The sequence below is a fragment of the Engystomops pustulosus genome, chromosome 6, assembly GCF_040894005.1.
Source record: "Engystomops pustulosus chromosome 6, aEngPut4.maternal, whole genome shotgun sequence".
NCBI classification, from domain to species: Eukaryota; Metazoa; Chordata; class Amphibia; order Anura; family Leptodactylidae; genus Engystomops; species Engystomops pustulosus.
The window spans coordinates 179,084,546-179,111,806 of NC_092416.1; the positions used below are offsets into that span (position 1 = coordinate 179,084,546).

A 27,261-nucleotide genomic window follows, 5' to 3' on the forward strand; every position below is an offset into this window, starting at 1 on the left:
TACTACTACTCCTATCCTGTATATATAGGCACAGCACAGTACTACTACTCCTATCCTGTATATATAGGCACAACACAGTACTACTACTCCTATCCTGTATATATGGGCACAGCACAGTACTACTATTCCTATCCTGTATATATGGGCACAGCACAGTACTACTACTCCTATCCTGTATATATGGACACAGCACAGTACTACTACTCCTGTCCTGTATATATGGACACAGCGCAGTACTACTACTCCTATCCTGTATATATGGACACAGTACTACTACTCCTATGCTGTATATATGGGCACAGCACAGTACTACTACTCCTATCCTGTATATATGGGCACAGTACATTACTACTACTCCTATCCTGTATATATAGGCACAGCACAGTACTACTACTCCTATGCTGTATATATGGGCACAGCACAGTACTACTACTCCTATCCTGTATATATGGGCACAGTACATTACTACTACTCCTATCCTGTATATATAGGCACAGCACAGTACTACTACTCCTATGCTGTATATATGGGTGCAGCACAGTACTACTACTCCTATCCTGTATATATGGGCACAGCACAGTACTACTACTCCTATCCTGTATATATGGGCACTGTACATTACTACTACTCCTATCAAAAGACACGTAAGCTCCGCCTCCATATTCAGGTGATAATTCGGTAAGGGCTCTTGGTTCTTGTCATGAGATAGAGAAGCTGATACTAAATGAGTGGGCGGGGCCTGTGTAATGGGGGCTTATCCAGGTGGTCCCGCTAATTGCCCCTCCAGTCTTGTTACATAAGAGTATATGAATCTGAAGAAAAGCCCAGTCCAGGTGTCCAAATCTTCAGACTCCTGAGAAGAGGTGAGTGTGTAATCACCCGTCCCTTTAATTGCGGCTGCGACGGCTCGTCCTAAATTAGCGGCTGCCGGAGCCGGCACCAGATGTCAGCACTTGGCAGCTCCTTAGCGCAGCAGATAACTGCAGCAATCACTACACAATGAGGCCGCACAATTACACAGAGAGGGGGAGATGCATCTACTCGGGTCATAAGAGAAAAGAGCTTGTACTGACACTGCTGTGCTCCTGGCTCTGTGCACAGCCCCTGCTCTATGCTATGGAGACCCTTCTCTCTGCTCGTATAAATCATCATAACAAAACGGTGGGCCGGGGGGGGGGGGGGTTGTTACTACAGATCGGCTTCCATCTCTGTCTTTATTCCGCTTCCAAATTCCGAATTGTGCAGATCCTCACACTGCTGTGCTGCTGGCACTCTGCACACAGCTGCTTCCATGACCCTGCTCTCTGCTGAGTAACAGATGTAACAGGTCCCGCTTCTACAGGTCATCAGTATCAGAACTTCGCGAGGAGGTGTTATTGCAGCTCGGCTCCCGTCTGTGATTGTTCCAGAAACAAATTGTGGGAGTTCTGACACTGCTGTGCTCTTGGCTCTCTGCACTGAGCTGCTCTAAACTCTAACTCTAAGTAAAAGCTGTAGCAGGCTCCTTGTTAGATACTACTGCAATCACTATAAATGGAGGGAATGGCCTGCGGAGAAGTTCAAAGCAGACAGTTCACGGCACAGCAGTGTGAGGGGAACACAGCAGTGTGAGGGGGGACAGCAGTGTGAGGATACACCTCCAGTGCACAATCCGAGAATATAAATCCATATATCACAGTCCTGTCACTACTAACATACACAAAGGTCTGATTACACATCCCTCCAGGGACAATACCGAACACTGGCTGCAGAGAGTGCAGGGCACAGCAGTGTAAGGACCCCCACCTGAGTGCACTTGTAGAAGCTTCAATCCTGGAATATAAATCCATATATCAGTCGTTCTGCTACAAACAACATGCACAAAAGGTCTGATTACACATCTGTCCAGAGACAATACCTAACACTGACTGCAGAGCGCACAGAGCACAGAAGTGTGAGGACAGGAGGAGTATAAATCCATAGTCCTGCTTCTAGTAACATACACGAAGGTCTGTTTACACATCTCTCCAAGGACAATACCTAACAATGGCTGCAGAGAGTGCAGGGCACAGCAGTGTAAGGAACCCCCCCCCCCCCCTCTTCAGTGCACTTGGAGAAGCTACAATCCTGAAATCCATATTACACAGTCCTGCTGCTACTAACAACATACACAAAGGTCTGATTACACATCCCTCCAGGGACAATACCTTACACTGGCTGCAGAGAGCACAGAGCAAAGCAGTGTGAGGACACGCCCTCAGGTGAACATCCTGAAATATAAATTTTTAACAGCGCTCCCAAAAATGGGATTGAGTAGAAGTTTGTTGCCCAGTGGGCGACCGTGAAAAATTAGTGAGGGGGCAGCAACAAGACACCGGGACTGTGCCCCCCTCATTCTCAAGATTGTCAAGCGGTCAAATACCATACCATTATAAAGTCATGGCATGGCCTAGTAATACTGTTCTATTCCCCTGCAGCGCCCCCGCAGGTTTATTGCAGTATTACACACAAAGGTCCTCCAGAGCCGGGAGATGAAAGCTCTGAACCGAGGACCATCTCTATTAACTAAAATTGTGTCATAAACGTTTATTTTATACCAAGGCGCCCCCTATAGGCACAGCAGTGACATCAGTTGGAGCTACTTACCTCTGGTCACCATCATGCTCTGATGGAAACCCTATAAGTAGTAAGGACAAGGGGGTCATTATCTGACACATCTGCCCTTTCCATCGACCCCGCTCCGACCTCCGCCGTAATGAAATCTTAATGGGGATAAAATTGTTGGTCTTTCGTAAATGGCCTCAATCTCCTCCCGTACCCCCGCCCCCCCATAACGCGCCGCTGCACGCCCGCAGCAGTACAGGGTCACAATCCATCGATCTAATAACCTCGCGGGTCATCGAGCAGAAAACAATTTGTATGATGCTAAAAGGCTCCAATTTCCCCTTTAAGTGACATCTTTTGTGGGCAGAGGAGGGGATGGGTGACGATAGGGTTAATCTGTGGCGCCCCCTATTACCGCTATATATAGGGGACGTGCGGGGCGGCTGCTATTTCTTTGAAGCTCGCTGATCCATAAAAGTAATTGATGTGAAGGATGGGCGAGTGCCGGGAGCGTGGCCCTGCAGCACAGAGTATTTCAGGAGGAGGGGCGTGCGGATAGCTGAAGATCAAATGAACAAAGCTGTAAGGCAGCACAGAGTATTTCAGAGGGGGATCACAGACTATCAAAGCTATTCTCTAGAGCAGCACAGAGTATTTCAGACCAGGAGTAGGCTGATCTTGTTGCTTCCCGCATAAAGATGGTAACATAGTGAGGCCCCAGCAGCACAGAGTATTTCAGGAGAATGCAGTGATCCTGTAGGTGGTGACCTATAGGAAGGAGTGGGGCCCACAGCAGCACAGAGTATTTCAGGAGAATGTAGTGATCCTGTAGGTGGTGACCTATAGGAAGATGCATGGCCCACAGCAGCACAGAGTATTTCAGGAGAATGTAGTGATCCTGTGGGTGGTGACCTATAGGAAGGAGCGGGGCCCACAGCAGCACAGAGTATTTCAGGAGAATGTAGTGATCCTGTAGGTGGTGACCTATAGGCAGGAGAAGGTCCCACAGCAGCACAGAGTATTTCAGAGGAATGTAGTGATCCTGTAGGTGGTGACCTAAAGGAAGGAGCAGGACCCACAGCAGCACAGAGTATTTCAGAGGAATGTAGTGATCCTGTAGGTGGTGACCTAAAGGAAGGAGCAGGACCCACAGCAGCACAGAGTATTGCAGGGGAATGTAGTGATCCTGTAGGTGGTGACCTAAAGGAAGGAGAAGGTCCCACAGCAGCACAGAGTATTTCAGAAGAATGTAGTGATCTTGTGGGTGGTGACCTACAGGCAGGAGCAGTGCCCACAGCAGCACAGAGTATTTCAGAAGAATGTAGTGATCCTGTAGGTGGTGACCTAAAGGAAGGAGCAGGTCCCACAGCAGCACAGAGTATTTCTGGTTAGCGCTATGTTGATTTTTTGGGGAGCGGTAGTAACATGAAGGAGCAGAGCCTCACAGCAGCACAGAGTATTTCAGCACGAGGCCATGACCTGTCCCGTTGGCAGAGCACCACCCTGCCTGTTGTTTTTGTCATCAGTCTCCCCCTCAGGCCATGGCAGATGCGTTGCGGCTCCTGAGGCTCGGCCACGGTAATATCAGACAGAGGCCTGGCCGCACCGAGCAGTGACCTCATGTAATTCCTGGTATCGGGCAGTGCCAGACTCTGCAGGAACGTGACCTGATCCAGCAGGCAGATGGATGGATGTAGCAGTGCTGGCGCCGTATTGTGGTGGTCTCCTGGCCCAAACGGTGGAGCACTGAGCCCCTCCTTCAGATATATTGCTACACAGGGTCCAATCTAAACATCACCCTGTCCAAAATCTACACAGAGAAACGCCTCAAAAGCTCACTGCAAGACGTCTCTGCTTCAGCCATGGCTGCCCCGCTTTTTTTTTCCTTTTTAAAGGGGGCCCGTCACCAAGTGCAAAATAATAAATAACACACCTCACTAGACTGGCACGGTGCCCCCGATCAATTTGACGTCTGATTTAATAAAATCCGCCCAGCTGTTCATTAGATATGAGCCTCAGAAGTTTATGTGTGAATTAGCGCATTCAGAGACACGCCCACTGAGAGAATTAAAGGTTACCGCCCCCTTTTGCTATGATGCGCTAATTCACATGTAAACTTCTGAGGGTCGTATCTTTTGAACCGGTAGACGGATTTTAATAAAACAAAAAGCATATTGGTCATAGGCACGGCAGCTACCAAATATGGCCTGTTATTAAGTGTTACGTAACTGGTGACATCTCCCCTTTAAAGCTTTCCTGTACTGCTTTTTCATAGATAACCTCAGATAGGTTGGTGTTTGACAACTTATATTGTCACCCATTAGCAGAAGGAAAGGGCATTATTAGCATTGGAAACAGCACAGCTCCGCCCACTGTGCAGTGGCCGAGAATGGTACTGCAAGCGCTCTACCATTACAGTAAACAGCTGCAGAACTGATGAAACAGATGATTTATGAGGGTCCTAGGAGTCTGAACTCCCAAAAATCTGATATCCTAAGGACAGGTCATTAATATAGCAACCCCATTAACCCCTTTAAACTGGATATATAATATTTAAAATGGTCACCTTACACCAGCAACAGCGCCCCACCTGTCCACTGGTTACGTTTGGTATTGCAGCCCCATTATATTGAATAGATCATACACATCCCATTGTCAGGTGTGTTACTGTTTCTCTAATTCTGGACAACCCCTTTTAGACATTTTTGGTTCTAAACTCATGTAAAACTGATGTATGTAATTTTCTGTGACCATCCGACAATCCGGAATATCTGGCGATCTCATCCCATTAGTGACAGATTAAATGATAGAACCTGGATACGGCTTCCGCTCCTCCGCTTGCTGTCACATACCAAGGTTAATAACTCTACAAACCGAATCCTCAGAGGACGCCAGCATTGCAATCTTTCCTGTGCTGGTAATTTGTTGCAATGTGTCAGTGCAGCTATCTTACATGGGCTGGAGGGGGAGCAGCCATAGGTTTTCCCTCTAATTGACAGCAAGCAGTGTTAATTTGCTTCCGTACACGTCGGGAGGTGAAGCGTTAGATGAAGGATTTTCGCTCCTGTGGCTCTGGCGCTCTCCGGGGAGATGGTGAATTTATACAATGAATAAAGCGCAGGATACTGTCAGTGATTACATACAGGGTCCCGGGGGACTGCGGGGGTCTCGCTGCTCCATCCCGGAGCCTTCTCTTTCAATCTGAAAGACACTATCACCCCCTCCCTCCTGCACAAAGCCCTGGTGGGAGGAGGGGAGCGCTGTATCCGCCATCTACAGCACTCCCATAGAGAATTAATGGAGCATATAACATTTACAGCATCTGTGGGGGTCCCGGGGGGTCCGACCCTCAACTTTCAACAAGTTATAACCTGTCCAGTGTACAGGTCCCTCCCCCAATCTGATAGAGATAATCATCGGCCATCTGTGTCAAACAACCCCTTTAATATTTAAAGAATTGCTGTAGACATTTGACCGGGGTCGGGTTTATTTGTTCGAATCAGTGCTGTTTTTATGCATAGGAGTCCAGTGGGAGGAGAGAAGATTGTCTCCCTCGTAAGACCACCTACTGGACTCCTAAACCCAGAATAAACTAGATTCACATGTCACAGAGGCCCCTAGTTATGGGTTAACTGGTTATGTTCTATTAACGCTAAGAGTCCAGTGGGTGAGGCGAAAAATTCAGTCTCTAATAGGACCGCCCACTGGACTCCTAGATCATTGATGGAGACATGTGCAAAAGGTTAGGACTAGAGATAGGCAGACCCGAACTGTAGGTTCATTTTTGGCCATGCTCCTGCTGAACAACCAATCCGGCAAATTAACACACTAACAACACGACCGGGGTGACCCACTGGCCAATCATAGCCACGGCTAGTTGTCAGGGGCGGTAACTCGGCAGCCAATTAGGTAAAATGTCAGGGTCAGCACCCAAATGCCAAACCCAAACCTACAGTTCGGGTCTGCTGACCTCTAGTTAGGACCCCTAGTTATTGATTAATATCTTTTTAAGCTTTGGAGTCCAGTGGGCGGGTAGCAAATGTTCAATAGGACCGCCTACTGGACTCTACATCAATTATCAGGGATTGGTAGTCTAGTGTAGCCATGTGACAGGGGTCGGGACCACCTGGTTATTTAATAAATCTCAGCTTAGGAGTCCACTGGGTGGGCAGTAAACTGCCAATCCCTGGGAGGCCCGCCCACTGGACTCCTAAGCACAGGATGCAAATAACTGACTGTTTATTGACAAGATACAGAGTTCGGGACCCTCAACTTTGCCCATGCACTTCGCTGGACTTGGTATTTCTATGCAGCAGATAAGCGGTTCTCTGACTTTATCTCCAATTATTATCTCCAGTGGCTGAAGTGCAAAAAATTAAGTTGAAAATAGCTTTATTTATGATGAATTGTCAGGCGTGGACACTAGCCATATCTACTGGCCTCTAGAACGTGATAGATGAGGTGTTGGAGGAAGAGGGGGGGGGATATATAGCCCATTTAATTACATGTACAAATAATTAATACCCATGATGCTCCCTGGCCCCCTAATCCCCGGCCCCGGGTCCTGTATAATACATTCTGCATCTCCTTTCACCTGCAGGATTGGAAAAAAACGGTGATAATGATGAAATTCTGCACAAGGAGGTGGAAATTAGGGGTCATGTAGCTCCTCGCCCCCCACCTCCGCACCCTGTCCACCCCTCAGTTAACCTCCGGCGTGCCACGTTACGACAATGGGGATTAAGTGCCTGACTTACGGAAGTTCCCATTGGAAATGGAAGAGGTGACCTCTGCCCTCTATTACTGAAGATGCTGCAGATGTGGCGCTGCTAGCGGCGGTGGCGAGGAGGGGGGGGGCTGCCACCACAGAGACTATGGATGGGGGGCGTAATATATAGAACATACAACACGGGCTCCCCGGGATGAGTTTTATGTAGTGATGGGTTATTGGATGATTCATAGCAGCACCTGCTCAGACGTGTGACTTACTCATCCTTCATCTGTATGGATGTAGCAGAGCCGAGCAAGTCACCCGCGCGGTGTATATGTATCACTGCTACCCACAGCGCTCCTGTAATGCTCTGTGCTGCTGTGAACTGTCCTATGAGTGAAGTCTCCTTAAATATGCAGAATTACAGAGCGCCCCGTGCTCATGGAGAAGTGTATGACGCCCCCTGTTGGCAGCAGACAACACTGCAGCTTTACTTCACAGAATTCAGCTAATAAACGGTTAAACACACACACACAGCCGGAGAACAGCGCCTGTCAGAGCTCCGGTAAAGGGCACTACTCAAAGCCAGGACAAATATTAGCTTAACCTACCCTGTCCTGTCACCTGCCGCTGCGGGGAGGTAAACAGACACAAGACTGGATATACGATGGTGTAATTTGTTCATCCTGAGCCCTCTGATTCATGAACAAGAGGGCCAAGAGCAGTGCAATACACCACAACAGGTGAAAATGTATAGGTTGTGTTCAGGGTCTCTAGAAAGATGGATGACTCCCCTATAGGCACTGCAGTGGGTGCCGGGCCTCACCTTGTCTATGTGCGGGTGCCAGTATTCGTCGTGTGTGGTTTTGGCTTCGGAGCTGTTCATCCGGGAGAAGAAGGTGGGTTTGGTGAGATGCAAGTTGTTGGCATCCAGATCAAAGGTCCTGGCGATCTCCTGCTGGATCCTGCGCCTGACATCGCTGCAAAAAGAGACAAAACGTGAGAATACTGGACGTATTCTGCTGCGGTGCATTGTGGGAGATGTTACTGTATATAAGGAGAAGTGATAGGACTCTGCTGCAGTGCATTGTGGGAGATGTTACTGTATATAAGGAGAAGTGATAGGATTCTGCCGCGGTGCATTGTGGGAGATGCATTGTTCTCATATCAGTTACTGTATATAAGGAGAAGTGATAGGATTCTGCTGCAGTGCATTGTGGGAGATGTTACTGTATATAAGGAGAAGTGATAGGATTCTGCTGCAGTGCATTGTGGGAGATGTTACTGTATATAAGGAGAAGTGATAGGATTCTGCTGCAGTGCATTGTGGGAGATGTTACTGTATATAAGGAGAAGTGATAGGATTCTGCTGCAGTGCATTGTGGGAGATGTTACTGTATATAAGGAGAAGTGATAGGATTCTGCTGCGGTGCATTGTGGGAGATGTTACTGTATATAAGGAGAAGTGATAGGATTCTGCTGCAGTGCATTGTGGGAGATGCATTGTTCTCATATCAGTTACTGTGTATAAGGAGAGGTGATAGGATTCTGCTGCAGTGCATTGTGGGAGATGCATTGTTCTCATATCAGTTACTGTGTATAAGGAGAGGTGATAGGATTCTGCTGCAGTGCATTGTGAGAGATGTTACTGTATATAAGGAGAAGTGATAGGATTCTGCCGCGGTGCATTGTGGGAGATGTTACTGTATATAAGGAGAAGTGATAGGATTCTGCCGCGGTGCATTGTGGGAGCTGCATTGTTCTCATATCAGTTACTGTGTATAAGGAGAAGTGATAGGATTCTGCTGTGGTGCATTGTGGGAGATGTAGTGTTCTCATATCAGTTACTGTGTATATGGAGAAGTGATGATCTGGATGATCACACTACATCGAGCCACTAATCAGCTTAATTAATTAGGAAGTGAGCGTGTAAACGAGTATGTAGTGCAGAGTAATTAGACGCCATGTTTACTGCCACTACTAGCACCAGTCAGTACTAATGGCCTGCACTTAATAGCAACCAGTCGTGACCCCTCTAAGAGGCCAATGTCCCCCCGGCCGCCCCCAAGTTCATGTACAAAACAATTTTGGACACATTGGGGGCGAGTAATACACTGGTGAACCTGGTCATCACAAAATGCTTTTAAAACTGCCTTACTTTCCTAGAGAACAGCACCACTCTTGTCAACAGGTGGGGTCCAGTATTGCAGCTCAGCACCAATGACTTCACAGCTTAGCTGCAATACCAGATACAGCCAGAGGGGGCATAGCATGGACTATCAGGTACCGGAATATTATACGGGATATATTACCTATAAAGCTGAAAGTCCTCCTCGGTCACAATCTCCTTCATCTGCTCTCCATAATACCTGTGAGAATAAGAAGAAGAGGGATCAGCAGAGCAAATGGACTGATACGAAGCACCAGATCCCCTGCAGAGACTAAAAGGGAATGTGTCGGCAAATTTTATCATGCAATACAGCCCTGGAAACATGATTAAAGGGGTTTTCCAGCCTTAATATACTGAAGAATAAGAATAGGTGATGATAAATTCCACCACTAGAGGGAGCTCACTGCATCCTGTGTATACACTCTAATAAAACAGTATGCAGAGAACTCAGGAGCTCCCCCTAATGGCGGATGAAGATAAACACTGTTTTGTGCTGTCTGGCTGTATCAGTGGGAATAGTCAGAGATGGTTTACAGTCACTGACAGACAGCAGTGGTCTTGCAAACTAGAAAAATATGAATAATGCAGAGTTTTTCCTTAAGAAATATTGTCTAGGATAAGAAAAAAAATGTTTCTATTGAGACAGCGCCACTTCTGTCCATGGAGCTTAAGTGACTGCAGTACCAGACTGAGCCTGAGTATAGAGAGGGCGCTGTTTCCAGAAGAAAGTAGACAAATATTTCTAATCTTACACAACCCTGACCACGATCACTTTGACTCCTGATACATTAGCATTTTCGGGGTCCTCTGAAGATGTACGACAGGGAGGTGGGGTGGGGGTGGGGGGTTGATATTGAGAATTTCTAATGAGGACATGACTGATTTTGCTGCATTGCTGGACCGTTTTCGAGGTTGAGCGGCACAATTTATCTTCCGCGTCTCAGCCATATTCATTCATGCAGGGTATTATAGGGCGTAATTGGTAATAAATCACCGCAGAAAGGTGAAAACCTGAGACAAAGTTACTGCTCGGAGGCCAATCAGGGAGGCAGAGAGTCACCGGCGCTGTACTGCAAGGGCAGTCATATATACAGAAGGATATCAGGATGAAATGCAGCTACACACATGCACACTCTGACTGGCAGAGCATGCACATTTACTGAGCGGGGTGAGGGGAGTTACCCACTGCTGACATGGAAACACAGGAGTCACAAGACCCCAACAAGTCGTCAGGGAGGAGAGGAGTACAGACCCCTAGTAGTAGTAATGAGAAGGGAATAGGGAGGGGAGGGTCAAAGAAGGTCAAAGTTGAAAGAAGATTTATAGAGAAGTGGGAGTAGATGATGAGAAAGGGATAAAGGGGCGCACGAGGAGGCGGCAGGAGATACGGGGCGCACGAGGAGGCGGCAGGAGATACGGGGCGCACGAGGAGGCGGCAGGAGATACGGGGCGCACGAGGAGGCGGCAGGAGATACGGGGCGCACGAGGAGGCGGCAGGAGATACGGGGCGCACGAGGAGGCGGCAGGAGATACGGGGCGCACGAGGAGGCGGCAGGAGATACGGGGCGCACGAGGAGGCGGCAGGAGATACGGGGCGCACGAGGAGGCGGCAGGAGATACGGGGCGCACGAGGAGGCGGCAGGAGATACGGGGCGCACGAGGAGGCGGCAGGAGATACGGGGCGCACGAGGAGGCAGGAGATACGGGGCGCACGAGGAGGCAGGAGATACGGGGCGCACGAGGAGGCAGGAGATACGGGGCGCACGAGGAGGCAGGAGATACGGGGCGCACGAGGCGGCAGGAGATAGGGGGCGCACGAGGAGGCAGGAGATACGGGGCGCACGAGGAGGCAGGAGATACGGGGCGCACGAGGAGGCAGGAGATACGGGGCGCACGAGGAGGCAGGAGATAGGGGGCGCACGAGGAGGCAGGAGATACGGGGCGCACGAGGAGGCAGGAGATACGGGGCGCACGAGGAGGCAGGAGATACGGGGTGCAGGAGGCAGGAGATACAGGGCGCACGAGGAGGCAGGAGATACGGGGCGCACGAGGAGGCAGGAGATACGAGGTGCAGGAGGCGGCAGGAGATACGGGGCGCACGAGGAGGCAGGAGATACGGGGCGCACGAGGAGGCAGGAGATACGGGGCGCACGAGGAGGCAGGAGATACGAGGTGCAGGAGGCGGCAGGAGATACGGGGCGCACGAGGAGGCAGGAGATACGGGGCGCACGAGGAGGCAGGAGATACGGGGCGCACGAGGCGGCAGGAGATACGGGGCGCACGAGGAGGCAGGAGATACGGGGCGCACGAGGAGGCAGGAGATACGGGGCGCACAAGGAGGCAGGAGATACGGGGTGCAGGAGGAGGCAGGAGATACGGGGCGCAGTTTGGACTCACCGATACATATTCACAAAGTTCTTCCCCATTGACAGCGCTCCGGAGTGCAGGTCTAGAATAGACGCCTGGAAAACACATTAGATTGCACATTACACGGCCGCCTGCGCACTGCTGGAGCCTGCGCCGCCACGAGCTGCACAGCGGAGGCTTCCGGAAACTTCTACTACCTGATTACCACCTACAGCCGCCGCGCAGCTCAGGAGCCGCTCTTACTGCATCTACAAGAGGAAAAACCCGCAGGAGAAAGCTGCCGCTCAGCCGCTCCATTGTTGGTACATAATTATATCCTGTACACAAAATACCGGCTCACTTTCCACAAAAGAAATAAGGAAACATAATAATAAGACAACGGAATAAAAAGTTACCAGGAAAACCTGCAAATAACAGCAGCCACTAAATGCGTCTGTACAGGTAGTGTATGCAGTGACTATAAACTGAGCAGGACCTCCAGTATCTGCAATATCCCCGGGGGCCTGGATTATCAGGACTAAGGGGAGAGAAGATAGAGAAAGACGGGGAGACAGAGACAGAGAAGGAAAGACAGAGGAGACAGAGACAGAGAAGGAAAGACAGGGGAGACAGAGACAGAGAAGGAAAGACAGGGGAGACAGAGACAGAGAAGGAAAGACAGGGGAGACAGAGACAGAGAAGGAAAGACAGGGGAGACAGAGACAGAGAAGGAAAGACAGGGGAGACAGAGACAGAGAAGGAAAGACAGGGGAGACAGAGACAGAGAAGGAAAGACAGGGGAGACAGAGACAGAGAAGGAAAGACAGGGGAGACAGAGACAGAGAAGGAAAGACAGGGGAGACAGAGACAGAGAAGGAAAGACAGGGGAGACAGAGACAGAGAAGGAAAGACGGGGGAGGCAGAGGCCAAGAAGGAAAGACAGGGGAGACAGAGACCGAGAAGGAAAGACAGGGGAGACAGAGAAGGAAAGACATGGGAGACAGAGAAGGAAAGACAGGGGAGACAGAGAAGGAAAGACAGGGGAGACAGAGACAGAGAAGGAAAGACGGGGGAGACAGAGAAGGAAAGACGGGGGAGACAGAGGCCGAGAAGGAAAGACGGGGGAGGCAGAGGCCGAGAAGGAAAGACGGGGGAGGCAGAGGCCGAGAAGGAAAGACGGGGGAGGCAGAGGCCGAGAAGGAAAGACAGGGGAGACAGAGGCCGAGAAGGAAAGACAGGGGAGACAGAGGCCGAGAAGGAAAGACAGGGGAGACAGAGGCCGAGAAGGAAAGACAGGGGAGACAGAGGCCGAGAAGGAAAGACAGGGGAGACAGAGGCCGAGAAGGAAAGACAGGGGAGACAGAGGCCGAGAAGGAAAGACAGGGGAGACAGAGGCCGAGAAGGAAAGACAGGGGGAGACAGAGACCGAGAAGGAAAGACAGGGGAGACAGAGGCCGAGAAGGAAAGACAGGGGAGACAGAGGCCGAGAAGGAAAGACAGGGGAGACAGAGGCCGAGAAGGAAAGACAGGGGAGACAGAGGCCGAGAAGGAAAGACAGGGGAGACAGAGGCCGAGAAGGAAAGACAGGGGAGACAGAGGCCGAGAAGGAAAGACAGGGGAGACAGAGGCCGAGAAGGAAAGACAGGGGAGACAGAGGCCGAGAAGGAAAGACAGGGGAGACAGAGGCCGAGAAGGAAAGACAGGGGAGACAGAGGCCGAGAAGGAAAGACAGGGGAGACAGAGGCCGAGAAGGAAAGACAGGGGAGACAGAGGCCGAGAAGGAAAGACAGGGGAGACAGAGGCCGAGAAGGAAAGACAGGGGAGACAGAGACAGAGAAGGAAAGACAGGGGAGACAGAGACAGAGAAGGAAAGACAGGGGAGACAGAGAAGGAAAGACAGGGGAGACAGAGAAGGAAAGACAGGGGAGACAGAGACAGAGAAGGAAAGACATGGGAGACAGAGAAGGAAAGACATGGGAGACAGAGAAGGAAAGACATGGGAGACAGAGACAGAGAAGGAAAGACAGGGGAGACAGAGAAGGAAAGACATGGGAGACAGAGAAGGAAAGATAGGGGAGACAGAGTAGGAAAGACAGGGGAGACAGAGAAGGAAAGACATGGGAGACAGAGAAGGAAAGACAGGGGAGACAGAGAAGGAAAGACAGGGGAGACAGAGAAGGAAAGACAGGGGAGACAGAGTAGGAAAGACAGGGGAGACAGAGACAGAGAAGGAAAGACATGGGAGACAGAGAAGGAAAGACATGGGAGACAGAGAAGGAAAGACATGGGAGACAGAGAAGGAAAGACATGGGAGACAGAGAAGGAAAGACATGGGAGACAGAGAAGGAAAGACATGGGAGACAGAGAAGGAAAGACATGGGAGACAGAGAAGGAAAGACATGGGAGACAGAGAAGGAAAGACAGGGGAGACAGAGAAGGAAAGACAGGGGAGACAGAGGCCGAGAAGGAAAGACAGAGGAGACAGAGGCCGAGAAGGAAAGACAGGGGAAACAGAGACAGAGACAGAGAAGGAAAGACAGGGGAGACAGAGGCCGAGAAGGAAAGACAGGGGAGACAGAGAAGGAAAGACAGGGGAGCCAGAGACCGAGAAGGAAAGACAGGGGAGACAGAGACCGAGAAGGAAAGACAGGGGAGACAGAGACAGAGAAGGAAAGACAGGGGAGACAGAGACAGAGAAGGAAAGACAGGGGAGACAGAGACTGAGAAGGAAAGACAGGGGAGACAGAGACTGAGAAGGAAAGACAGGGGAGACAGAGACGGAGAAGGAAAGACAGGGGAGACAGAGAAGGAAAGACATGGGAGACAGAGACCGAGAAGGAAAGACAGGGGAGACAGAGGCCGAGAAGGAAAGACAGGGGAGACAGAGGCCGAGAAGGAAAGCCAGGGGAGACAGAGGCCAAGAAGGAAAGACAAGGGAGACCGAGAAGGAAAGACAGGGGAGACAGAGGCCGAGAAGGAAAGACAGGGGAGACAGAGGCCGAGAAGGAAAGACAGGGGAGACAGAGGCCGAGAAGGAAAGACAGGGGAGACAGAGGCCGAGAAGGAAAGACAGGGGAGACAGAGACAGAGAAGGAAAGACAGGGGAGACAGAGACAGAGAAGGAAAGACAGGGGAGACAGAGACCGAGAAGGAAAGACAGGGGAGACAGAGACAGAGAAGGAAAGACAGGGGAGACAGAGACCGAGAAGGAAAGACAGGGGAGACAGAGAAGGAAAGACAGGGGAGACAGAGAAGGAAAGACAGGGGAGACAGAGAAGGAAAGACAGGGGAGACAGAGACCGAGAAGGAAAGACAGGGGAGACAGAGACCGAGAAGGAAAGACAGGGGAGACAGAGACAGAGAAGGAAAGACAGGGGAGACAGAGACAGAGAAGGAAAGGCAGGGGAGACAGAGACCGAGAAGGGGAGACAGAGGAAAGTCAAGATTAAGAAACCAAGATGGACAGGAAGGGGAGACCACAACCAAAAGGCAGCCCGTGGAAATGTGCCCGTATGTCTGCCTGATCCCACAGACTGTACACCTTCCACAGGTCCGGAGTCCTTAAATTACACAGAAATATGATGCAAGGACTCCCTGTCTGCCAGCTGAACATCCGCAGCAGCCATGTATTCACTGTTACTGTGTTGGCAGTGCAGTTCTGTCGGCAGACCGGGAGTCCTTGCATCGTATTTCTATAGCATACAAAGGCCCCTTGTCCTTGTTACCACTGCCTATCCCTGCATGTAATCACTCTGCTCTTCCAGTCTACACTGCAGCCCTGGAGTTCGGTCTCGTTATAGTTGAGCCGGTTAAGCGTGGCGTCACTTTCCTACACGGACGCTGTATGGGTATAAGGACTGGCACAGGGAAGCAGCAGGGGTAACGCGTTTCACGGCATCAACTAAAATGGAAAACGGCCTAAACTTTTCTCCGCTCAGCACGGAATGTTTTCCATTTACTAATCGGAATCTGGAAAAGGAGAGCGGAGACGAGCAGCTGCTGAGATCCTGCTGCAAAACCTCAATGTCGTGAGGAGGAGGAGGAGGAGAGAGCAAAAACAAACTATAATAAGAGGCTGACAGATGGACAAATGAGCCGGCGCAGAACAGGTCAATAACCATGATGGGGGACGAGACGCGTCTTAAAGGAGCGCGGAGATTCCGAAGAATTGTCACAACTGAGGGAGCGCTGATTTATACTCGCCGGACTCGGAATCGATGGCTGAACTGAAGAACATGGAGTCTGCAATGCAATACAAGACCTAATGAGGGGGGGGTGTTACTTTAAGTGGGTGTCCTCACACTGCTGTGCCCTTAGCTCTCTGCACTGGACTACTCCAACTTTGAGGGTCCCAGCACTCAGATTAGCAAAGCACCTAACACCCTCCCAGTCCTGGAAGCACCACCGATACAACCTTGTAATAAGACATGATTCAAAATTTCCCAAAGTTTGTTTATACAACTTCTATCCAACCCTCGCCATGGTAACAGACAACAAACAAACCCCGGTGTAGTCTGATCCAGCGGTTCCACTTTTCTTCCATCACTTGTGGGTCCCTTAGAACAATAGGTTCTGTTACCACTGAAATCCACATCTGCCATGATAGACATCGCCTTTAAACGCTGACGGACAACCCTTTAAGGGAGGCCCAGTGACAGGTGGTCAGTGAAAGTCTGATTGGTGGGACGCCGGCCAATCAGCACGGCACAAGTGTCACAACTTAGGCAGGCAGTAGAGTTTTTTTACATTTTCAGTCTTTAGAGCCACGAGGGTTTGTTTTTTGTGGACTGAATTGATATTTTTAACTGCTCCTTTTGGAGTAAATAGGATTTTTTTTGCTGTGCATTTATTAATACTTTTTTTTAGGGGGAAATTAGGAAAAAATGCAGTTGTGACTCCTTTCTTTTTTGCTTCTATTAATCTACAATATTGCCATGGATCACAAATAAGATTGTTTTTTGCAGGTTGAGTTGATATTTTTAACGACTCCCTTTTCTGTGGTACTTAGGATTTATTCACTTTTATGGATACTTTTTTTAATCGGAAATTAGAAAAACGTCTGACTTTTTTTTTTAACCTCTTTTAAATTTAAAATGTTGGCCATGGCTTATAAATAACACAACCCAGGCCCCGTTTTTTGCAGGTTGGGTTGATATTTTTTACGGCATCCTTTTGTGGTACATAGAATTTATAGCTGAACTTCTACTAATACTTTGTTGGGGGAAATTAGGCAAAATAAGAAACAATGGGGCTCATTTACTTACCCGGTCCAGTCGCAATCCAGCGGCGCGTTTTCCAACGAGGATTCGGGTTCTGCCGGGATTCACTAAGGTCCATGCGTCCGATATCCACCAGGTGTCGCTGCTGCCGCGAGGTCCGCCGGAGTTCACCTTCTTCTCTTCGGTGCAGGTAAGCGCGTGTCAAGCGACACAAATTATTTTTTAAATACTGGGTTTTTTTCAGAATCCGTTTGGTTTTCTGGTTTTCCCCCGATTTCCGTCGCGTGCATGCCAGCACCAATGCGACACAATCCGATCGCGTGCGCCAAAAACCCAGGGCAATTCAGGGGGAAAATGCCGCAAATCGGTAATATTCAGGAAACCCGGCGATTCGGTCCCTTAGTAAATGAGCCCCAATGTTTGCCATTGCTTATAAATAACTTGTTTCTGGGCTTGTTTTTTTGTGGGAGAAGCTGTAGTTTTCATTAGTACATTAGGTTTTTTATATATATATATATATATATATATATATATTTTTTTTTTTTTTTTTTTGTATTTTTTAGCTTTATGACATTTACCAGTGCAGCGAGTTACATTGTACTAACAATGTACATTGTACAATGTACTTACCTCTGCTGGCATTTTTACTGGACAAGAGCTCCTGTGGGGTCTGTCCTCTTCATTAAGGTGTTGGCTGTGGATCCCCGTACAGTAGGTAGGTAATGGTTTACCCAAGGACTGCGAGGGTGACATATGTGCTGCCTATTCATGAATATTAGACCGGATAATTAGGAGAACTTCTGAATCCATCACTGCATTACCCGGATAGTTCTACCTACACACCACGGACTGACTATGCGCCATTGTGTATGATTACACGCCGCCACAATGTAACCTCTACCATTAGAAGGATTTGTTGGGTGGGAGCCTAGAAATATTGCTGTCCATGCTTCTCCCAGCAGGGGCCGTGTATTAGCGGAGCCAGGCAGCTGGGATTACAATGAGCGCGGCCGGGACAATCTGCCCCCCACGTTTTCACATTCGGCTCTGAAAGCGCAGGATGGATTACTCGCTTCACAGCTGGAGGGGCTCACGAAATGTGTTGAAAATCCTTGTGTTAATCTGTGGAAGCCTCTGATATCCCATACTCACCCCTCCATCAGAGCCTCCGAGGGACAATCCCGCCTCAGCGATCCTGTAAGGAAAACACAAAGTCCGCAATCAGATCTCAACGAGAAGCAGACGTCTCCCCGCAGGCTGGCACAAGGCCGTGACCGGAGCCGTGCCGTGCGAACCTGCCTGTGTGTACAAGACACCGGGGTGTAAGGTTATAGCCGGAGAATGGGGGGTCTGTCAGCCCTGGATTACTTCTACATACAGGGGCCCGAGCTAACAGAGAGCGGGAAAATATTTTCCCAGATTCCTTCATCCGTAACTAGAAACACAAGAAGAAACAGTGGCTACCGTTTAGGGAACAGCAGCTGGAATTACTGATTCTAATGGAGTCTCCCTTAAAGGGAAAGTGTCAGCAGGTGGAACCATATAGACTTCGGCCAGCGTTATGTATTGTCCCTGGAGAGATGTGTAATCAGACCTCACACTGCTGTGCTCTGTGCTCTCTGCAGCCAGTGTTATGTATTGTCCCTGGAGAGATGTGTAATCAGACCTCACACTGCTGTGCTCTGTGCTCTCTGCAGCCAGTGTTATGTATGGTCCCTGGAGAGAGGTGTAATCAGACCTCACACTGCTGTGCTCTGTGCTCTCTGCAGCCAGTGTTATGTATTGTCCCTAGAGAGATGTGTAATCATACCTCACACTGCTGTGCTCTGTGCTCTCTGCAGCCAGTGTTATGTATTGTCCCTGGAGAGATGTGTAATCATACCTCACACTGCTGTGCTCTGTGCTCTCTGCAGCCAGTGTTATGTATTGTCCCTGGAGAGATGTGTAATCATACCTCACACTGCTGTGCTCTGTGCTCTCTGCAGCCAGTGTTATGTATTGTCCCTGGAGAGATGTGTAATCAGACCTCACACTGCTGTGCTCTGTGCTCTCTGCAGCCAGTGTTATGTACTGTCCCTGGAGAAATGTGTACTCAGATCTCACACTGCTGTGCTCTGTGCTCTCTTCAGTATAGGTTAATCAGTAGTGGGCATCTCCATCCCCCTGCACTGTACTATGTATCCAGGGGCATCCTCTGCATGTCCGAGTATGGAGCAGCAAGGCATGCTGGGCATTGTAGTCCATCAGTCTGATCAGTAAGTCATTACCTCCACATTTTCCGTGCTTCCTCTGGGGTGATCACAGCGTCGGTCACGGCTCGCCCACATTTTAGCGGGGTGCACCCTAAGGGGGGAGTGAAGAGAAAAACACAACGTCATTCAGGTTGAAAACACAAAATCATATACAGTACAAGGAGCGCGGGGGTCAATTATACGGAAATAACATTCCATCAGATTTCTGGGCCCACCCCCCTACGGCCGCTTTATCACCAATTACCTCGCCCGGGGAGGGGGGCGCCACTTATCCCAGTTGTGTTTATGAGGGTTTTTTTTTTTTCCTGGCAGCTTCTGGAAATTTACATATTTTTAGACGGAGGACGTGGGCGGCTAATATCGCGTTTTCCACGTCCAAAAAAAATTTACGTAACCCCTTCCCGACCAGATGCCTACAGACCCAACTCCTCCCCCCCCCCTCCCAAACCAAAAAAACTGAATAACCACCCAGAAGGCATGAAAGAGGCGGCAGCTGACGTTCATCATCGAGATGTTTTACGGATTTCGCTAAGAATTTACGAAGGAGGAGAGAGAAGGCCCCTGGGGGGGGGGGGGGGGGGCTGTACCCCCGGGTGTTATTACAGGTTAGGTGAGAGGTCGTGACCCCTTATAGGAGCTGCCAGACAATAGCATCCGCCTCCCTACCTGCCGCACACAGCGAGACATCATGGCGGCGTGTCAGGAGCCGCGTGGCGGTATTATGTCTTACACTCTGGGCCCGGCCAATCACCATCCAGCTGCTTCGCTGCCTCTGATTTGGAGCAGTGTACCAGCCAATCCGTTTTGTTCTTCCTGACAACCATTATTCACACCCAGCTTTCCCAGGTACATGATCGATCACCAGGCCCTAATGCATCGAACAGATCTGCCAATCAGAGCACTAGGAAAGCTGGGTGATAACCCCAGCTATAGTCAGCTTCTCCGTACACCTGAATTCTGTACAGTATCTTCTAGTAGAATGGCATAACTAGGCAGATCAGCTGTTCAGAGCACGGGAAAAGCTGGGTCATATCCCCATACAGACGCTGTGCTCAGATTATCACCCAGCTTTCCTGGTTATCTATTACATAAGCCACAGATCTTGCATTGTAAACTGATTATTGATAATATCTGCCATTCAGAGACACTGGGAGAGTAGGGTTGTATCCAAATACAGGTGCTGTACTGAGCTCAGGTAGGTTATCACCCAGCTTTCCTAGTTATCTACTAAGTAAACCACTGCTCTTGCATTGTAAACTGATTATCGACAATGGCTGCCATTCAGGACACTAGGAAAGCTGGAGCTACCGTCTTAATTTGGAGAAGTATCTTCTACTAGAATAGCATAACTAGGCAGATTAGCCGTTCAGTGCTCGGAAAAAGCTGGATTATATACCAACACAGGAGACGTAGGGCCCTCGTACTGGTTGTCACCCAGCTTTCCTAGTTATCTACTACTTGAAATGGTGATCTTGCATTGTAAACATATTGACAAGGTCTGGCATTCAGAGCACTAGGAAAGCTGGCTGATAACTCTGTAGAGGAGCTGTAGTGTGATCATACTGCTGATGAGTCACTTATTGAAGCCGTTATGTGCTCATATAGGTTGTTACCCAGCTTTTCCAAACTCCTTACAAATGATGTGGATACAACTACAACAGTAAGAAAAAACAAGGAGGTATCAGTTATGCAGAGCACTAGAAAAGCTGGGTGATGTTGCAATAATAGTAACTGCAACTACGCCATAAAATTGTGTTCGATTTCAGCCACCACTAGGGGGAGCTTATCCCCACTGGTTCACTGGTTATGTAGAGGATTTGCTTAGTATCAGACAATAAAGCGACGTTTAATGCCGGACATTCACCACCGCTGTGATTCATCTTGTTTCTTCCGCTTCGGATTATTAACCGCTGTTTTCTTTCCAGAAACAACAGTCTGACGTCTCCTCTCATTAATCTTATCCGATCCCGACTAACGAGGAGCAGCCGCGCAGCGCCGCAATCCCAATACACCGGACACAGAACAACAACATCCAGTGCTCCACGTATGTGCAAGAAGCCCGTCACTGAGTGAAGGATGAGTAACACTTACCTACACCACCCACCATCCGGAGATAAAGATAAAGAACTCACTATTCTGCTGCTGGTGCAGTCACTGTGTACATACATGACATTACTGATCCTGTACTGATCCTGAGTTACATCCTGTATTATACTCCAGAGCTGCACTCACTATTCTGCTGCTGGTGCAGTCACTGTGTACATACATGACATTACTTATCCTGTACTGATCCTGAGTTACATCCCGTATTATACACCAGAGCTGCACTCACTATTCTGCTGCTGGTGCAGTCACTGTGTACATACATGACATTACTTATCCTGTACTGATCCTGAGTTACATCCTGTATTATACCCCAGAGCTGCACTCACTATTCTGCTGCTGGTAGAGTCACTGTGTATATACATGACATTACTTATCATGTACTGATCCTGAGTTACATCCTGTATTATACCCCAGAGCTGCACTCACTATTCTGCTGCTGGTGCAGTCACTGTGTACATACATGACATTACTTATCCTGTACTGATCCTGAGTTACATCCTGTACTATACCCCAGAGCTGCACTCACTATTCTGCTGCTGGTGCAGTCACTGTGTACATACATGACATTACTTATCCTGTACTGATCCTGAGTTACATCCTGTATTATACCCCAGAGCTGCACTCACTATTCTGCTGCTGGTGCAGTCACTGTGTACATACATGACATTACTTATCCTGTACTGATCCTGAGTTACATCCTGTATTATACTCCAGAGCTGCACTCACTATTCTGCTGCTGGTGTAGTCACTGTGTACATACATGACATTACTTATGCTGTACTGATCCTGAGTTACATCCTGTATTATACCCCAGAGCTGCACTCACTATTCTGCTGCTGGTGCAGTCACTGTGTACATACATGACATTACTTATGCTGTACTGATCCTGAGTTACACCCTGTATTATACTCCAGAGCTGCACTCACTATTCTGCTGCTGGTGCAGTCACTGTGTACATACATGACATTACTTATCCTGTACTGATCCTGAGTTACATCCTGTATTATACCCAGAGCTGCACTCACTATTCTGCTGCTGGTGCAGTCACTGTGTACATACATGACATTACTGATCTGTAACTTTCCTTCTATACGGTGTCGGTCTGTACTGCGGTTCTAGTATTATATATGAGGCTATGGATGAATGTATATAGTGCTGATATGAGGAGTATGTGGTGCTGCCACCTCCTGTGTTATCTGCGCTCTGGTATCCGCAGGGATGTAGTTTTAGTACAGCCGCATTTCCTTCTGAGGACACGATGTATCTCTCCGGTGTCTCTCCATGAATTGTCCGCAGCAGTGGATGGTCTGATGGTTAATCACAATGTGCTGCTGCGGACCAGTGTTCTATGCTGATGGTGCATCGGCGCCCCCGTGTGGAGCAGCTGTGTGTTACACTGCAGAAAGTTATCACTGGTCTCCTCTCACTGCTGTGCACCCTGCTCTGTGTAACTCCAGACTGTCACACTGCAGATTAGTACAATCCTTCCTTGAAATCCTCTGTGCTGCTGTGAGGACTGTGCCATTTACACAGTGGAAGCCTCCCAGTCTATAATCTTAATCTGTGCCTCCTCATGTCCCCCGTCCCTTCTTCACATTACATTGCTGCCCCCGTCACATACAGCCCTGTCCTCACCAGCAGAGCGCAGTGTACATGGTCTGCTCCTGAAATACTCTGTGCTGCTGGGAGGTCCCTCGCTGTATAACTCTGGAATCGCCGCCCCCTATGGCCTATACACACTTTCTACCCCTGCCCAGATCACATCTATTTGTGGCAAAAACAGGCTCCGCCCCCACTGCACTTGCAGGCTGATTTGCATACCCATTAAATTTGATCATCTCTGCCCTGCATCACTCGTTGGATAAAACACAGAAAGGCCCCTAAATGGCACAATTATTGGTAATGCAGCAAGCGGTGCAGCGTCATGTGGTCCCCCTAAAGATAGAGGGCGCTCTACAAGACTCCTATTCACCGTATAACCAATAAAGACCATGTTATTTTCACAGAACCTTCCAGAAGCAGCTGAATTTCAAATAGCACTAGGGGTGTCCTCACACTGCTGTACTCTGTGCACTTTGCAGCCAGTGTTGGGTAATATATATATATAGTTAAATGTGTAACTGCAACTTTGTGCATGTTTTTAGTAGCAGCAGTACTGTGATATATGGATTTATATTCCAGGATTGCAGCTTCTCTAAGTGCACTGGGGGTGTGTCCTCACACTGCTGTGCTCTGTGCTCTCTGCAAACAATTATGGCTATTGTCCCTGGAGAGATGTGTATGTTGTTAGTAACAGCAGGACTGTGGTTTATGGATTTATGATCCTCCTCCTCTCACACACATATGGACCATTCAGTCTCCAAAAATATGGAACGCTTCACGAATTTGCGTGTCATCCTTGCGCAGGGGCCATGCTAATCTTCTCTGTATCGTTCCAATTTTAGTATATGTGCTGCCGAAGCGAGCACAGACCCCTGGCCTCCCCCATCAGTATATATAGTCCCCGCGGAGGGGGGGAGTTATACATTATGGAGAGATCTTCTTCAGGATTTACACCAGGAACCTATAATATATGACAACCCTCATTCTATAACGTTTCTATAGTTTCTTCATTTATTATCGGGCAACTTATAGGTAACGGGGATATGGGATATTCAACGCTGTGACACCAGAAGATGCAAATTTGCCAGTCCCAGAGGATCCTGGGAGAAGAGGCGGGTCAATCGAGGAAAAGTGGGAAGGACCTGATACCTGAAGGACCTGAAGGACCCCAGAACAGACACCTATGACTTATTCATACCCCAAACCCGAAAATGAAAGCCTCAGAAAAACCCTATGAGCTAATAGTAATAATAATACAAACCCCAGTACAGACCCCAAATCACATCTGAACAAATACATATCCTAGACAAGACCCTCTAAATAAACAGCAGAATATAGACCCCAAACTACAGATAACAAGACCCGTCAGAGTCTCAGAGTCCGAAATAACTGCAGCCCCCGGATGAGATAACACAGTATTCAGACCGGACCCTGGAAACCACAGACCCAACAAAGGGAAACAAGGGAATGTTTGGGGTTTCCCTTTGTTTTTACCTTTTTCCCGCCCTTTTTACAAGACAAAGACCGGTGCTCCCAGCATCCTCTGGGGCTATTTATCTATTTTGCATATTCTGTTTAATACGTTTGTGTCGTTTTATTTGCACTTTTATATATTTAAGAAGGAAAACTCTAGACAGTTGTGGAGAATGAGAGTTATGATCCAATGAAGATGATGGGTGTAATGTATATGGAGTGACCTCTCCATAATGTATAACTCCCCCCCTCCGGGGACTATATATACTGATGGGGGAGGCCAGGGGTCTGTGCTCGCTTCGGCAGCACATATACTAAAATTGGAACGATACAGAGAAGATTAGCATGGCCCCTGCGCAAGGATGACACGCAAATTCGTGAAGCGTTCCATATTTTGCGCTATTTCTTTGGGGGGGGGGGGGTCTGACGCTCTTGTGATATGTTATAGTTTGGGGGCTTTAATCCGGCGTCTGGTCAAGGATATGTATTAGTTTAGTTTCCTGCGGTGTGATTTTTTTCTGGTTATTTAGTTTTATATCAGTTTTAGGGAAAGGGGGGGGGGGGGGTGATTTGAATTTTTTAGATTTTATAAATTTTGTAAAAAAAACATTTTAACCACTACTTCTTAGACCCTCTGGGGTACTTTAACCCTCTGTGGGGTCTGTATTAATTCAGGGGGATTTCTGTGAGGCCTCCGTGTCTTTAGGAAGTATAGTCTAGGATATGAAGTAGATCGAGGGGTCTGCATTTTTTAGAGACTTTGGTTTGGGGGTTAGGTACTCTATATATATATACAAAAAAAAGCCCTAGACCCCCAAAACTAATACAGGACACAAACCAGACCCCAAAATAAATACAAACCCCAGAAAAGTTTCCAATAATTGAATAAAGTCCCAAGAGCATAACCCTCTGCCCCTGAAAAGCAACAAAACCAAATCCCGAAATAAATACAGATCCCAGGTCACATTGTAGACCGATACACAGAGGTCGCACTAACATATTACAGAAGGGTAATATTACTCCTCCCACCATTTTTAAGGAGTAATTTCAGTAGGCGAGGAGGAGTATGACATTTTCAGTAACATCGTAGACGTATACGGTGTTACTAGACTATTGTTCCATATGACTGTTCCCTGTAATGTAGTATTTTATTTCTATACGTCCCCTATGACTCGTAAAGTGCCGCAGAATATGATGGCGCTATAGAAAGATTATTATTACTGTATAGACATCAAGAAAACTCTTACAGACCCTTCTTTAAAAACTGTTTATTTTTTCATTTTTATTAGATTAATTTTATTTTTTTTTTATTTTTTTAATTACAATTACATTTTTTTTTTAAAAAAGGCACATATGTTCCCCTGCTAATCTTCTATATAGATCACAGATAACAGTGATGTGATGGTAACAGCCCATTGGAATGACTGTTATCAGTGAGAGGATGTATATAGCACCTTCCCTGCAGCCTCTCACTGTATACAGGGGCAGGTGTGACTACAGGGGGCTGATAATATTGGCCCCCGTCACTGTATAGGATTGGGCTGTCACACAGACGGCTTGATCCTAGTGATGGCACCATGTCCATGGGGATGGGCAGAGCCAATCACCGCTCCGGCCTGTGGCCGCTGTAAAATGTCATGTGACCTGGGCTCTGGTCACATGACTTTCCGAAGGAGCCGTGACCCATCGGGTAAGGCGAGGCATTGTGTGCGCTGCTGAGAGGTGTGGGCGAATGTTGCCATGCTACAAAGGATATTTTTCCCGCCAGCCCGCGCCTACACAAGAAAAAGCTTGGTGGTTTTTTTGGGAAGTAAATCAGCCTCCACAAGCGTCATAGCGACCTCTGCAAATACAAATCACAGACCCGAACCAATAACTAAATAAAGACCCCAGAACTAATGAGAATATAAGAGCAGACCCCCCACATAAATACTGACCACAAAACTAGGAAATGAATCCCTATCACATAGAGACGTCCTAAATCAGACCCCAGACCACACCCCGGAATATATACAGACCCTAAACGAATACACATCACAGATCAGACCTGAGATTAGAGTCAGAGATAAATCTACACATTAGAAAAAAAAACCTTCATGGAGTAGAGACCCCCAGACCTCCCCCTAAATAATCAGAACCGATCTACATAGAAAGCAGATACATGGTCTAGTGGGGGAGTATTTATTATATACATTATGTAGATGATTGGGGTTCAGCAGGGTCCGGCCTGTAGCCCCCAACATAAATGTTGTATCCTTTACATGTCTGACCCATTCATGACCAGACCTACACAATTATTTACATCTGGGGACTGTCTTAAGATTGTTGCACATTTTGTGTCACATGGGGCCGCACTATCATTTTCAATTTTATCCAATTTTTTTTTATCACTTTTAGTTTCATTTGTGATGAACGCTATAAAAAGAACAAAAGATTTTACAATGTGTTTCCCATTGTGCTACAATCACTTGATATGGAATATGGAAAATTTATTTTTGACTTGTTTATTTTATGACATGACTTGTCTCCTAATAATCCAAAAAAACCCTCCTGGGGACGTCTTCCCTTCACAATGTTCTTATTCCCCAGTAATCCAGTGTCTGTAAGAGGGCAACACCCAGGAGCATTGCTAGGGTGGTAAAATATCCGGGCACGGGCCCCAATGCATGTGTATCGCACTTTCAGTAATGCCCCCCCTGTACATATCCCCCTCACAATGTCACTGAGTGTATATACAGCTACAGACACACAGGAGAAATCCCTACATCCAGCGCCTTTAGGTGACGTCTCCTCCATCTT

General features: G+C 48.2%; 1 protein-coding gene and 2 non-coding genes across 3 annotated transcripts in view; 1 reads left to right on the forward strand and 2 right to left on the reverse strand.

Annotated features, from left to right (window-relative positions):
• OGFOD3 (2-oxoglutarate and iron dependent oxygenase domain containing 3) overlaps positions 1-27,261 on the reverse strand; it is a 73,556-nt gene that overhangs the window by 41,101 nt on the left and 5,194 nt on the right. The window contains exons 3-7 of the mRNA XM_072112596.1: positions 19,297-19,372; positions 18,182-18,224; positions 11,862-11,926; positions 9,607-9,663; positions 8,121-8,274 (exon numbers count right to left, since the gene is read on the reverse strand). Of these exons, the coding sequence (XP_071968697.1) occupies positions 8,121-8,274; positions 9,607-9,663; positions 11,862-11,926; positions 18,182-18,224; positions 19,297-19,372 (395 nt within the window). The remainder of the gene's footprint in view (positions 1-8,120; positions 8,275-9,606; positions 9,664-11,861; positions 11,927-18,181; positions 18,225-19,296; positions 19,373-27,261) is intronic.
• Positions 23,749-23,855, reverse strand: LOC140066415 (U6 spliceosomal RNA). The gene has a single exon (XR_011848259.1). It is a non-coding gene; the product is annotated as a U6 spliceosomal RNA (small nuclear RNA).
• On the forward strand, positions 24,753-24,859 carry LOC140066491 (U6 spliceosomal RNA). The gene has a single exon (XR_011848332.1). It is a non-coding gene; the product is annotated as a U6 spliceosomal RNA (small nuclear RNA).